This window comes from Hipposideros armiger, unplaced genomic scaffold (genome assembly GCF_001890085.2).
Source record: "Hipposideros armiger isolate ML-2016 unplaced genomic scaffold, ASM189008v1 scaffold_360, whole genome shotgun sequence".
In the NCBI taxonomy this organism is placed as follows: Eukaryota; Metazoa; Chordata; class Mammalia; order Chiroptera; family Hipposideridae; genus Hipposideros; species Hipposideros armiger.
In genome coordinates this window covers 1,383,491-1,397,101 of record NW_017731710.1, presented here as the reverse complement: position 1 = coordinate 1,397,101, position 13,611 = coordinate 1,383,491, and the positions used below count along the sequence as shown (strand labels likewise).

The following is a 13,611-nucleotide window of genomic DNA, read 5'->3' as shown; positions in this document are numbered from 1 at the left end:
CTTTTTGAAATATTCCTTGCACTAGTGAATCTTTATGAAATCAGAGATTCACAGCTAAAAAGAATCCCCATACAACATATAGCCAACTTAAAGACTTCTCAGCAATACACAGTCAAAAAGTCAAACATTATGACTAAAGTTATTATGAAATTTAAAAGATTCACTTTAGATTTAGATGTTTAAAATTTGTAATGGTAGCACAATATAGTCAGTAACTTTTTATTTTCTTGCTATGTTACATCCAGTGGCCAGTGATGGTAATGTGGAACATTTCCTATTAGTTATTCATTGATTAAAAGAAAAAGTCATCTTTTCCAGAGACTGGGCAGGAGATAAGATGTCAAGAAGTAATAAGTAGTGAAATGAAGGAGGAGAATGCAAAGGAACCAAGAAGAGAAAACATTAAAGCGACATTATTTTTTTCCCCTGTGTATCCAGATAGACAGGAAAATTATAGCAGTAATTGCAGACTCCTTTTCACCAAAGATAGAATGGCCTTGGGGAATGAGAGAAAAGTCCATAAAACTTCATCCTTATCCTGCCCCCCCCCCCGAATTTGCTGGAACTGGCGTTGGCCAAGGTCATTTACCCTTTTTGTGCCTTAGTTTCCTTAAATATTGAAAAAGATTATTCGCCTTTTGGAGCTACTGGGAAGACGAATGAGATAATGCTTCAGAGGCACCCAAAGCTGGTGAGAAAAAGGTGCTGTAAGAATACCAAGTACAGTGGTACTATTATTACTGAATTGTGTATTCTGTTGGAATGAGTCATCTTGCTGCAAAGATGCATAAGCAATTCCAAGTGTGGCTGAGGACCAGACACAATGGGAAGAGGCAAGTGCTCTTAGATGGTGTTCAGGGAGAAGCTCCCAGCAGCAGTGAAATCTGCCCTTTTGTTCAAAGAACAAAAAGGTGTGTGGGGAGAGTGAGGTAAACATATTTTAAAATAAGTATAGCAATGCGATTATACCAATAGACTTTTGAAATACTAGAGGTAGTTTGCACCCAGGCCTTGCCACTTACTATGACCTAGGACAAGTTTCTTTTTCTTTAAACCTCATTTTTCCCATTCGAAAAATGGGGATTATAATAGCATCTATAGGGTTGTTGTGGGGATTTAAAATGTACACCGTTTCAAGGGCTCTGTCAAGTTAGCTATTGTTGGAATTTATGGGATGTAGGGAAAGGAAGAAATCCAGATTGACAATAAGTGAATCTCTTTAAAAAAAATGTAAAAGAAAAAGGCAAGTTTTTATTGTATAAAACATATGATTTAAGGGGCTTAGGAAAAGGAAAATTTGTTTTGGCAAGCCTGAATCTACTCATTTCACTGGTCCACGGCAACTAGTCAAACCTTTGATATCTGGCACACAAAACACAAACAGGAAAAGCCTTCTGTGTGCTTTAATAAAAACAGCTTTCTATTTTAAATATATATATATATTTAAATATATATATATATGGCATATATTTTGGAAAAATCTCTTGGCTATCCAACTGGTCTATAAAATAAAGCTCAGATGCTGTGTTTTTGTTGTTTGAAAGAGAGAGCAATCCGGGGAGCGGACATTTCACTCCTCTTCAATTGCGCGCTGAGCTGGGAAGCCGCAGGGCAAAGCCCTGGGGGCAGAAGACGCTCGCTTATCGATCCCGGAACCTTCCCCGGGGCTAGGTGGGGCGGGAGCCCGCGAGGGGCGCGAGGGAGGGGCCTGGTTTCGGGGCGCGGCGCCGCTCGCCCATCCCCCGAGCGCGCGGCGGGGCGGCCGGCCGGCGGCCGCGGACGATGCGGAGGGGCGGCGACGCGGGCCGGACCCAGCCCGGGCGGCGGGGCGGGCGCCGCCCGAGGGGGTAGAGCGCGCGCGGGGGCGCGCCGGGCCGGCGAGGCGCGCTCCGGCCGCGCTCGCTCCGCGCTCCCTGAGCTCGCTCGCTCCCTCCTCCCGCGGCGGCAGTAGGAGAAGGCGGCGGCGGCGGCGGCTGGGGATCAGACATGGCGGCGGATCTGAACCTGGAGTGGATCTGCTCCCTGCCCCGGTCCTGGACTTACGGGATCACCAGGGGCGGCCGAGTCTTCTTCATCAAGTAAGGAGCCGGGGACGGCGCGGGGGGCCCGGAGGGCGCGGGAGGCTGGCGAGAGCGGGGAGAGCGAGCCGGGGCTGTGCAGCCTCAGCCCCGCGGCTCCTCCCGCGCCCCCGCTCACGCTCCGTCTCTGCCCCTTCTCTCCCCCCTGCAGCGAGGAGGCGAAGAGCACCACCTGGCTGCACCCCGTCACCGGCGAGGCAGTGGTCACCGGGCACCGGCGGCAGAGCACAGGTAACGTGGAGCCCGGCCGGGCCCGAGCGGAGTTGCGATCGGTCGGGGGAGGCGGCGGAGCCCGGGCCGCCAGCCTCCCGGCAACCTGCCCCGAGCCGCCGGCCCCCGGGGGGGCAGCGAGGTGGGGCGGAGGATGGCGGGGGCGGCCGCAGGTGGAGGGGCTCCGGGGGCTCCACCGCCGAGTTCTCTCGAGTCTCTGGACGCCCCTCTCCTCCGCAGCCTTTCACCGCCACTTGGAGACGGCGCCCTCTTCCTGCGCCCTCTCCCCTATCCCAACCTGGACACCCCCGTGCCCTTGTGGTGGCCGATTCCCCACTCGCAGGAAACCTGGAATCCAGAGTTTTTCCTCCCGCAGTCACTCCCGTTTGCTCTCCCTCCTGCTCTCCCTCCCCGAAGACTCCCCCACCCCTTCCAGCCTAGACCAAGTCCTCTCCCACTGCCCTCCCTGCAGCCCGGGACCCTGCCACTGGTCCGCCAGAATAATGTATTCACATCCTCTCCCTCCTCCCGGGAGAGCAGCCTCCTGCTGTGCAGCTTCCTCATCCTCTTAGATGGAATTTGTGGGTAGGTGGCTGATGGAGGAGGAGGAGAGGAGTTTGGGGGTGCTGCGATCCTCTCTCAGACCAAGAACAGCTCAGAAAACGATGGGCGCTTTTCCTCCTGCCGCCGGAGCAGCAGCCGGAGCCGGAGGAGGCTTTTGCAGCTGCAGTTGCTGGCCAGCCAGATTCAAAGTCCCCGGCAGCAGTACTGAGGTTGCACAGACCGCCAGGAGGCGGTGGGCGTGCAAGGGGGTGTCCCGTGTGTGGGCATCTGTGCCCTAATTGGAGGGGGTCGGCGGGGAAGCAGATCTCTCCGGAGCCTTTGGTAGCTTGTTTGAAGGCTTAAATGGGAGCTGAGCTGGAGCAGGGCTGGTGGTAGCCTCAGTGCTGGTCTGGCTTTCTTTTGTCGTCCTTTGTTTACATTCGTGAAACTTGTTTGTCTTTGAAACGTAACATGTGTTCGCTTACTGGCCTGCCTCTATTTCTGGTGATTGGAAAGGCTTGAGAACAGTTAAGGTCGGAGGTGAGACCGGCTTCAGCAGTGCTTTCAGGATAGTACTTTCACTCCAACTCTGAAATTCTGTGACTCTCTCAGAGTTGCCAGGCTATTGAACAAACCTGCCTTTTAAATTCTGGAGTTCTCACTGAAGTGACTAATGTTTCCAAATTTGCAAAAAGGTGGAGGAGGAACGGGAAGGTTGGTGTAGCAAACATGAGGTTACATTTTTAAAGACATTTCTGACTAATAACATCGTCATATTCCTTAACTCCCCAGAGGAGTAGTCTTTGACCTCAATATACCTTTCAGTGTTTTGCATACACATTTCAACTTTGCTGGCCTCTTTGCCTTATGGATAGTAGTAACAAATTTATTTCAGAAGCCAATATGGTATTTAAATTATTTAGCTTCATCATCTTGTGGAATTGTTTCTTGCTTATTTTGGTTACGTGTAATGTAAATTTATATCCCATTTACCCCCACAGATTTGAGAACATTCACACCACAGAAAAATTCTCTTAATGATTTTTCATCAAATTTTTTTTTTTTTAACACGATCAGGATTTTTTTCTGGTTTGGTTTACTTTGCTTTGTCTCTGGTTTTGTACACATATTAACGGCTTTTTATTTTAGAGAGGTGTTATGATTAAATCTAAGCCACTGTTCATTTGTAAGTATGTAGCACATAAAGTTATCATGGTTCACCTGAATTATTACCAGGTTTATTGCTTGAAACTTCACAATCTTTTAAAGTCAAGTCTTTAGAAACACATATGTATAAGTATGTGTTGTCAGATTTCTTTTCCCCTAATTATTTTAGGAAGTTCTTTCTCATCAGTGACACTTCCTGGATGGATTCATTTATGTAGCTGGAAGGTATAGTCTTAAATAGACACAATATACCTAAGAAGAAGCAGGTGTTGCCTTTTATGCAGTGTTTTTGGTTTTTTTTTTTTTGCCAACAGTTCATGGGTTTTCTACCTAGGATTAGAAGGCTTCCCTTTGCTTTTTTGGATGCCAGGGCATTGTTCCTCTAATCATTAACGTATATAATCATGTGACATATCTGTAATATTGTGACTTTTTCTGGTGGTTTTCAATTTGAATTGCCATTTTGCTAAAAATGATATATATCAACTATGAGTTTTATTACCATTTCAACACTTTTTTTTGGGGGGGGTTAGAAAAGTACTTAATGAAAATAGCTGATCATGAAAATGAATAATTAAAATGCGTTGAAACTTATTTTGCTGTCCCATTGAAGTAATACTGATTGTGTAATATGTGCTTTTTAGATTTGCCCACTGGCTGGGAAGAAGCATATACTTTTGAAGGTGCAAGATACTATATAAAGTGAGTTTTTTATTATGATATTTTCCTTGCTAATTTGAATGTTGTGATTTATCTTCAGTTGAATAGTATGTCTGGATAGGATCATGACTTTTTTTAAGGCTTGTCATATAATATTGACTTTATCCTTTATATAGTGTTGGAATTTTGAGAGAAAAGATGCCACTCTTAGTTCTCTTGTTATTTGGCTGGACATTCATTAATTTGAAAATCAGATAGTTTATGGCCACATTTGCACTTTTAGTCCTTCAGTGTATATTCCTCGGTGATAGAGCTTATATAATATTTTGCCTTGAGCATCTTTTTTTTTCTTTTTAAGTGAATTCTGTTTATGTGTTTTTTGACCTGAGCTGTTAATGAGTAGCAGAAGTGATGTAAAGCTAGGTTACAGTTTGATAAACAATGACAGGGCTAAAAGGAATAACAAATAAATAGTGAATATTTCACAAACATCTCTTGGGGCATTGTTTGTAATTTGCGTGGGTTTATTTAAATATATCTAAGTTTTAAAAATGTATCTAAATGTTTTACTGATGTGTGTGATCCAAAGAAAGACTTTCAGTGGAGCATGTAGAGGAGAGCTGATCAGTCAGTCCTAACCTTTAAATGAATTCTATAAAAGACTGAACTAATTCCTTTTCACGGTTAACTTGGTAGTATTTGGAGACATGTATACAATGCTTGAGGGGAACATTATGTGGGAAAAAAGTTTTTATCCCCCAGGGAAAATAAAGTTTGTTTTATCTTCATTTTAAATTAGAAACTGCTTTACTTATGAGCTTGTTTTTGTGGTTTTAAATTTTTTTACTTAATTTTAAGGAACTGAAGCTTGAAAGAGAATGCTTAAATACAAGGTTTGGTTGAGATGTCAATAATTTATTGATAACAACAGATACCTAGCTAAAGCTACTTTTATTCTATCAGGACCAGTAAGGTATTTTACTAAGTGACATTTTTAAGATCATGCCATACTGCCACTAAATTATAATCATTTGTATGGCTTTAACATTTTTTAGAAATATATATATATATATATATATATATATATATATATATAATATCATGTTATCATGTCAAGGGATAATTGTAGGTATTAAGAATGCTTGCTTTGGGATGTTAGAATAGAGAAAGCAGAAGTAAGATACAGGGATGGAGTGATTTTATGATGTGGTCCTTCTCTGGATACTTGTCAGTTACATCTTTTATTTGGAGATTGTGTTATACATTATTAGATGACCTAAAAAATAAAAGTATGAGTAAAGTGCAGAGTCACCAAGGAATTTTTCTAGTCGTTGTTTTTGCCCTGAATTAAAGTGAGTTTTAATTACAATGAAAAGTGATGCTTTTTTGGATGTAGTATTGATGTTTCTGAAGAAAGATGGAGTTCATTTATTTTTATCCAATATAATTTTAACTACTGTACATTAAGCCTCGCTGATCTTACAAGAATAGGAGTAACCAAACAATTCTCAATATTTTAATTTCTGTGAATGTGTGCATTCTTAGATGAATGTTTATTTGACAGTACAAAATGTTATTCTGTGTGGGCTGAATATGTATGTTTTAATTTAGAACTAAGCTGTTGGAGAGACTGAGTTTTCTTTTGTTTTACTAGCCCTTTTGATTAGACTGTCTTTTATGTGGACCAAAACAAAGGAGAATCTTAATTTGAGTGTTATGCCGAAGTATGTTTCTCAGGAAAATTAGGACAATATTAAGAAAACTGTAATTTTACTTGAACTCTGAAGAAATTTTTAAACGAATGGATTTTAATCCTGTGGTATAAATAAACAGGCAATAATTATTTAAAAGTAACAATAAATAACAGGTATGAAAGTAATTTATTCTAAAATTGAGCATGTTACAAAAAACGTCACATTGAACTGTTTTTATGTAAAATAACCATTGACAAATATACGAATTGTTGAATGGCAGATGCTACTGCTTTTCCCTTTTGGGTTTCTTATCAGAAAACTGATTTCTTTTATGATTAGTTAAATCTTTAAAGTAGGCTGTAATTTCAAAGAAAGTTTTTTACTTGTGTTGTAATGAGGAATTAGGGATGCTTTGTCATTCAGATATGATAGGGCACTACTAATATCTTAAACTTTACAGTTTAAAAAGTGCTTTCACAACCATTACCCCCTCTGAATCTCATTTTAATCATGAGAGCAGTCAGAAGAATGACTATTTCCATTGTTACACCATGTAATAAAACAACAGAAACATGCTGTTGTTTTGAAACTTATAGTCTGCAAAGACAGCACGATGAGAAACAGCAGAAACATGAACCATATTTAGGATGTTCGAAGTAGAAGAATGGAGTGTGAAGTAGAAAAGTGATTAATATTGGTGAATATATTTCCCATTGTTGGTTCTCTCTTAGATGAAGAAAGGCTGTTCATCAAATTATAAGAAAATGAGGTGACAGAGTAAGCAGGGTGGATTTTGTTCACCTGGGAAGAGGGAAGATAGGCCAGTAAACAACACCTCAGCCTCTTGCTTGTTCCTAATCCTGCGTTTCTTGGAGGCTCCCTTAGCAAGAAGGGAGACCTAAAGAACTTGAGTTCTTTCTACTTGTGTTCCCAAGTGAGCTACATGTATCTCTCAAATTATTTCTCTCCTGAACAAGTGTTGGTTGTTGTTCAAAATGGCAGATTGCCAAAAAGAATTCTTTTGGATACTATTTTGGTATGATGGAATCAATGTGGGTGGTAAGGAAAAGAGCATCGGAGTGGGGAAGAGTGGGAAGACCTGGGCAGTGGTCGGAAACCTCTTCCAGACCTGGGAACTCAAGCTTCACTTCTTGAAGTTAGGCAGCTTTCAAACTCCATTCCATGTTTTAATTTCTCCGCGTTATATGCTCTTCTGGGAATTGACAATATTCTACAAAATAACTGAACTCACGGTGCCCGGCAGAGATGATGTGGGAAACAGGGAAAGCTACCTAGGTTTCCTACTTGCTCAACTATTTGAGTCTCTCTTTAAGCTTTGTATAGATAACCATAGATAAGTATGAAGTTGGAGTGCCAGAGTTGTATGGGTTGTTTCTTTCTGTTGCTGCATTTTTTACGTTGTGGACGTATCTTCCTTGCAGAGCTGCATGGAAACAGCTAGTAATGCTAATGGCAACAAAGACCTTGATTAGAGGAAGAGTTTTACGGATATGAGTTGTTGGAGAATCAGTTTATTTTATACACTTTTTGAAATTAGTGTTTAATAAAAGTTTATAGTTTAGGTAACAGACCAAAAAATATAAAGAATGAGAGTTTGAGCTCTGAGCAACAGCGGTTCGAGTCCAGCCCGAGCTGAGCAGCCGCTGAGCTGCCAACAGGTAGCAGGATGGCTCAGCTTAAAAAANCAACAGCGGTTCGAGTCCAGCCCGAGCTGAGCAGCCGCTGAGCTGCCAACAGGTAGCAGGATGGCTCAGCTTAAAAAAAAAAAAAAAAAAAAAAATAAATATATATATATATATATATATATATAAAGAATGCATATTACTCTAAATTCATTTAGCCCCCAAAATATTAATATTTGAAAATTCTTTATCTTAAATATAAATATTTAATACTTTAATTTTTGTCTGAGAAAAGTAGTTTTTCTGTGTCTCTTAAGCTAGCCAGTCTCTGAATTATTTTATTATGGTGTGTGTAAATACATGTACACAGAGTTTGAATTTGATTATTGAGTTTCCATATTGCTTTTAAATCGTAATTCATGTTATTTTCAGGAAGAATGTGAAAATTATCAGTGAATTTTATAATTTATAAAGTATAGCTTTAAATATTCAGATAACTTAGCCCATGAAGTACAGAAAATAATCCCATGTATTTGAAAGTTATAAAGCTTTCTGCTTACTCCTTGAAAATATCACTTGAAGACTCTGTAAAGCAGGTCATGTGGTAGCTTAAAATGGATGTGTCATTCACTATTCCTTTGTGCTTCAAAGCTTTAAGATGGTTAAAGTGCCAAGTAAATCTTAAAACAATGCTCTCTGAATAGTGAGAAACTTTGTTTTGATTATTTAAAGGTCATTGTTTTATGTGGCAGGATTGGGGATCAAAACAGCCATCGCAGAATAATAAAATAATATGTAAATTTTGAGGTTATTTTTCATAATGCTTTTTTCTTGACTTAAAATTTTAGGTTCTGAAAATTGAACTTTTTCTTAGATATGCAAATAGAGCAGTGCTTGATTTTTGGCTAATGAAGTTTTATTTCAGTATCTGCGATAGCTGGATATAATGTGCTGAGAATTTCAAATTAACCTGCAATGAAAGGAGTTCTTATATGAAGTAGCCGTTTAAGGTTGCATGAGAAAAAATTTGTTTCTTCATAAATGATCACAATCTAGACTGTAAGTGAAGATGGGGAACATAATTGCCACGAGAATGTTAGAATATATTACTATGTACTTGATATTTAAAATAGTTTGGTATACTTTAGTACGGTAATATTATAATTGGGTTTTCATTACTAAAGCAATAACCATATAATGCTTCAGAACAATTCGTGGACGTTGTGTTTCTTTTTCATATTGATAATAGAGTTGGGACTGTAATATGTAATTCTTACCAGAGTAAAACACTTTATGCTAATTTAGTGGGCACAACACAACTATAAACCTTCAAGTTTGTAGGATAAAGACATGTAATGTACTAAAAGAGGGAGATGTGTGGGAAATAGGAATTTATTTAGTGCAAGGCATTTCCGCATATCATTAATCTAATGTTCACAATATCCCCTTGCTATCTTTCTTTTTTTTTGGGTGGTGAAACTGAAACTTAAAGAGGTTAGAACCTATTGTAGGTCATATACTTCCATTATTAGTCACTAGCATTCAGATTAAGGTCTCTGGCTAAAGTCCTTCTATACCTAAAAATACAGGGCAGTGTAAGCAGGTCCTACAGTATGTATCCCAACATCAGTTGGTTGCTTGGGACTAGAGATATTCGTTCATAGCAACAATTGCAGTGGTTAGGTTAGTAGGCCAGCCTACGAATAAAAGCTTGTTTAATCTTTTAAAAGCCTGTCGACTGGTATTATAAGTACCAGGGTCTTGGCATTTGGTCATTCCTTCGCATCTACTAAGGAGTGCCTAGTAAATGCCAGGCACTGTTGTAGAGGCCTAGAAATTCACTGGGGGACCGCACAACAGGGACCCTGCCTTCCTGGAGCCTACAGTCTAGTAGAAGTAGACATTAAAACAAAAAATGGAACAAATGTGATTTAAAAATGGCATCTTCATAAAGGGAAAGAAGAGTATTCTGTGACAGATTAGGAAAGTTTACCATAAATAACAATGTTTCAGTGATAAAATGCATTTAGAGTTTCAAGATTGGGTTGCCAGAACTTCCAACCACAGTGAGTTTTGTCATGGAATCCCATTGTCCTTCTGTTTTAGCCCCAGGACCACTGCTCAAGACCAGGCCTGCCCGGTGTCTTCTTGTAGTTCCAGTGTATAGCTTAGTGCCTGGCATCGTCACCCTCTGAGTAAGCGGTGTCCATGACGATGGTACGATGCTGGCTTCTTTGAAGGAGTTCATTGGGATAGAACAAGAGGAGTCCCCACAACGCAAGTGGTTGCGTTTTGAGAACCTTTTCTGGATTCCTCAAATAATTTCCCCCCTAATCCAGATAGACCCCTTGGTCTATTTTATCTTATTCTCAGAGCTGATGCATGTTTAGGAGGGGTGGGGGAAAGAAATGAAGAGTAGACAAAGATAAAATTTGTTGGATAAGTCTGGAGTTGGAGGCCCTGGAGACGAACCGGATGTAAACGTCCCTGTCTGCCCACTTCTGTCTGTCCTGTGAAAGACAGAGTTTCGTAGCGTTTGTTGACGAATGCTCTTCTCCTGTGACCTTTTCATGTTTCTATGACAGATGTGCATTAGTTGGGGTTTATGGTGAAAAGTTACATGTATCTATGTGTATGTGTAAATTGGAGTTAATAGTGTAAAAAAATGACACTAGTTGTCTGTCAATTGGTGTCATAAGACATCAGAGGAGGAAGAGGCAAATTAGGCCGGGCTGTCCAGGAAAGGCTTGAAGGAAGAGGTAGGAGTTAGCTAGGCCTGGGGGTAAAGATGGAACTCCGATGGATTGATGCAAATGAACAGTAGACAGATTCATAGGGGTGGGGAATATGTGTAATGTGTGTGATGAATAGTGATAATACCTTGCTGGTAAGTCATGTCAGCATAGAAAATGCTAGGATCCTGGGAGGTAAAACTAGGAATACTGTTCAGAGCTATATTGTGTCTGGTATTCGAATGTCAGGCTGAGCTTTTTATTTTGTAGGCAAGCCACTGCAGATGTCTTCTGGTGTAGCATTAATAGTATAAAGTGAAGGTTTTAAGGGAAATTTTAATATAGGCAGCATGGATTAGGAAGGGGCAAGCCTGGAGTTAAGGAGACCAATCCTGGGTCTGGGTCTGTCATCTGGGCGGTAGTTGAACCAAGTAGGTAGCAGTGGGAATGGAAAGGAAGGTGGCCATTGATCAAAGATATTAAAGAGGAGGTGACAGGCCTTAGAAATCTTGCTGAGCTCGGAGGTCGACAGAGAAAGAGAGGTCAAAAGCCACTCTCGAAGCCTTTGTGTCCCAGTGGCTACAAGAATGATTGGTCCTCTTGACCAGAATAAAGGAGTAGGTGGTGGTGGTGGGGAACCCTAGGTGGAAGTGTTAAGGGTGAATTGATGTTTGAGCTGCTTACCTTGAGAAGACATAGCATTTTAGGTGGCTAAAATCGGGCTTTTCCATCGGACTCTCAACATGATCTTTTTTTCCTCCCTTATGAACAAGAAACACAACTCCCTCCCCTGCCACATCCTATGTCAGCTACCTAATTAACTATCTGTACATACAGATCCAAGCTGGGAATGTCATATCCATCCAATTATTCATTCAACAGGTACTTGTTATTTACTGTGCGTCCGAGTGATTTAGGCTTTGTACATGAAACAGGCATGGACCTTGCTCTGAAGGAGCTTATAGTTAAATTAGTAGGAGAGACAGTAATAAAATAACCACAAATGTATCATTGTAGACTGTGCTGAATTCTGTGAGGAACACATGAAGCTTTGACCGGATATATTGATTGACAGGGCTTGGCTCTCAGTGGAGGGTACTGGAAGAGCCTTTTCTCACAACACAAGAAATAAGCCTGCTGCCTCTGAGAAAGTTCAGCTGTGAAATCCCCACAAAGTGGATCAGAACAGAGCGGTGCAAAGTCACACGAAAGATGAAGAATAATTAGCATCTTGGGCTTGAAAGTGGACCATAACCTGAGTGAGAGCGTTGCCATATCGAAAGAAAGGCTTGGGATGGGGTTGATGTGATGTGCAAATTTAGAAAAAAAAGAATAAAACTACAGCAGAAGTTACCCTCTAGTATCTAATACAGGGCAAGGCGTAGCCAGCTGATTCTGATGATGATTTCAGCCCCAGTAACAAGGTCTTCCAATCAGTCGTTCCTGGCTGCATCTTTTCTTTCACTTGTCTTCACCACATTTTGAACTCGTAATTATGTGCCTTGGTGATTAGGATACATCATGTCTAAACAGAGTAGACCGAAAAACTCTGCCCTTCTGGGGAGTGGGATGGTAGGGGAGAGAATGTGAGACAAAGTAAACATAAGTAAATTTAATATAAGTAAGAATATATAAATGTATAAGAAAAAAATAGAGCAGGGTAGGAAGGTTCGGGAGAAGAATAATGAGGAAGGAGTGTGGGAGAAAAAGGAGGAGAAATCAGAGATGTATTGGGCTGGACTGTGGGGTCTCATTGGTTGATGTGAAAGGCCGTTACTCAGGGAGATGGGGAGCTGTTCCAGGTCTGAGCCGATCAGGAGACATGCTATCCGGCTTCACCCTTTGAAAGGGTCACTGCTGTGTTAAGACAAGATTTTGGAGGACTCATGGAGCCCCTCCAAAGTGAGTTCTGTCCCCCATCAGATTCTCTCCGTATACTTCTTAGCACTTACCAGGATTATGGTTAAATATTTAATTGTATAATCACCATATTTCTTTTAAGCTACCAGTGATTATCTCTTAGCATTGATTTAATAACAGCTTTTCAGGGGGGAAAGAGAGGGACATGATCATATTATATAAACCCCTTGATCCTTATTTCAGAAACAGTGTATTTAAGAGGTATCTGTTAGAAGCAAGGCAACACTTACTTTAATACCTGTTTGCCTGCCCTCCTTATGGTAGGTAAGCTTTGCGAAAAGCTGTCTTGTTCACTGCTGTATTTTTAGTCCCTCAGCCCAAGCCTTTCTCATAGTAGCTCCTCAGTAAATATTTCTTGACTGAATGAAATTTGATGATGATGGTCAACTTAATTTCACGCTATACAGAAACTTAATAATTTGGCTTTCTGTGAAATTTAAATATGCTCCGTTGACATTTCCAACCCAGTATGAGTTAGTAAATCAGCTGTTTTTTTTTTTCCAGTTTGGTTTATGTGATTGTCCTCTGAGAGACAGAAGGATCTGCTCAGAGGCCTGACTGTAAGTCCAGATCCATGATAAAGCCATAGGGCCGAACCCAGGAGTCCTGTTTGGAGACAGAAACCCAGACCTTGCCATTGACTTTGCTGTTTCCATTACAGACTTGCACAGTTCAGGCTGCTGTGGTTTTTATTTTCTTTCTTATTTTTTTAGATTTTTTTTTTTTAATTGGGGAATTGGGGGATGGGAACAGCGCTAGGAAATTGGGAGAAGGGGAACAGATAAGTTGCTGTCGTTTTGTTCTTCAGTCTAGTTGTGGAGGACGTTGCTTCACTAGCCCAAGTTAACACAATCATTGCGCTCTTCCTGGACGAGGCAGATCAGTCGCCGGCTTCTGGACGGCCGCTCACTGCGGCTGCTGGCCACTCACGCTGGCTGCTGGCTACACACGGTAGCCCATGGCA

The 13,611-nt window shown here is 41.0% G+C and overlaps 1 protein-coding gene across 14 annotated transcripts in view; it reads left to right on the top strand.

Moving 5' to 3' along the window:
* The first annotated feature begins 1,910 nt into the window (after positions 1-1,910).
* The window catches only part of PLEKHA5 (pleckstrin homology domain containing A5), a 221,049-nt gene continuing 209,348 nt past the window's right edge, over positions 1,911-13,611 (top strand). For 6 of the 14 annotated variants that reach the window (XM_019661741.1, XM_019661740.1, XM_019661738.1 and 3 more), the window contains exons 1-3: positions 1,917-2,078; positions 2,230-2,309; positions 4,643-4,700. In XM_019661741.1, the coding sequence (XP_019517286.1) occupies positions 1,987-2,078; positions 2,230-2,309; positions 4,643-4,700 (230 nt within the window). In that variant the 5' untranslated portion in view covers positions 1,917-1,986. Of the gene's footprint in view, positions 2,079-2,229; positions 2,310-4,642; positions 4,701-13,611 lie in introns of all 14 variants that reach the window. The other 8 variants (XM_019661739.1, XM_019661744.1, XM_019661742.1 and 5 more) reach the window with 3 other exon arrangements.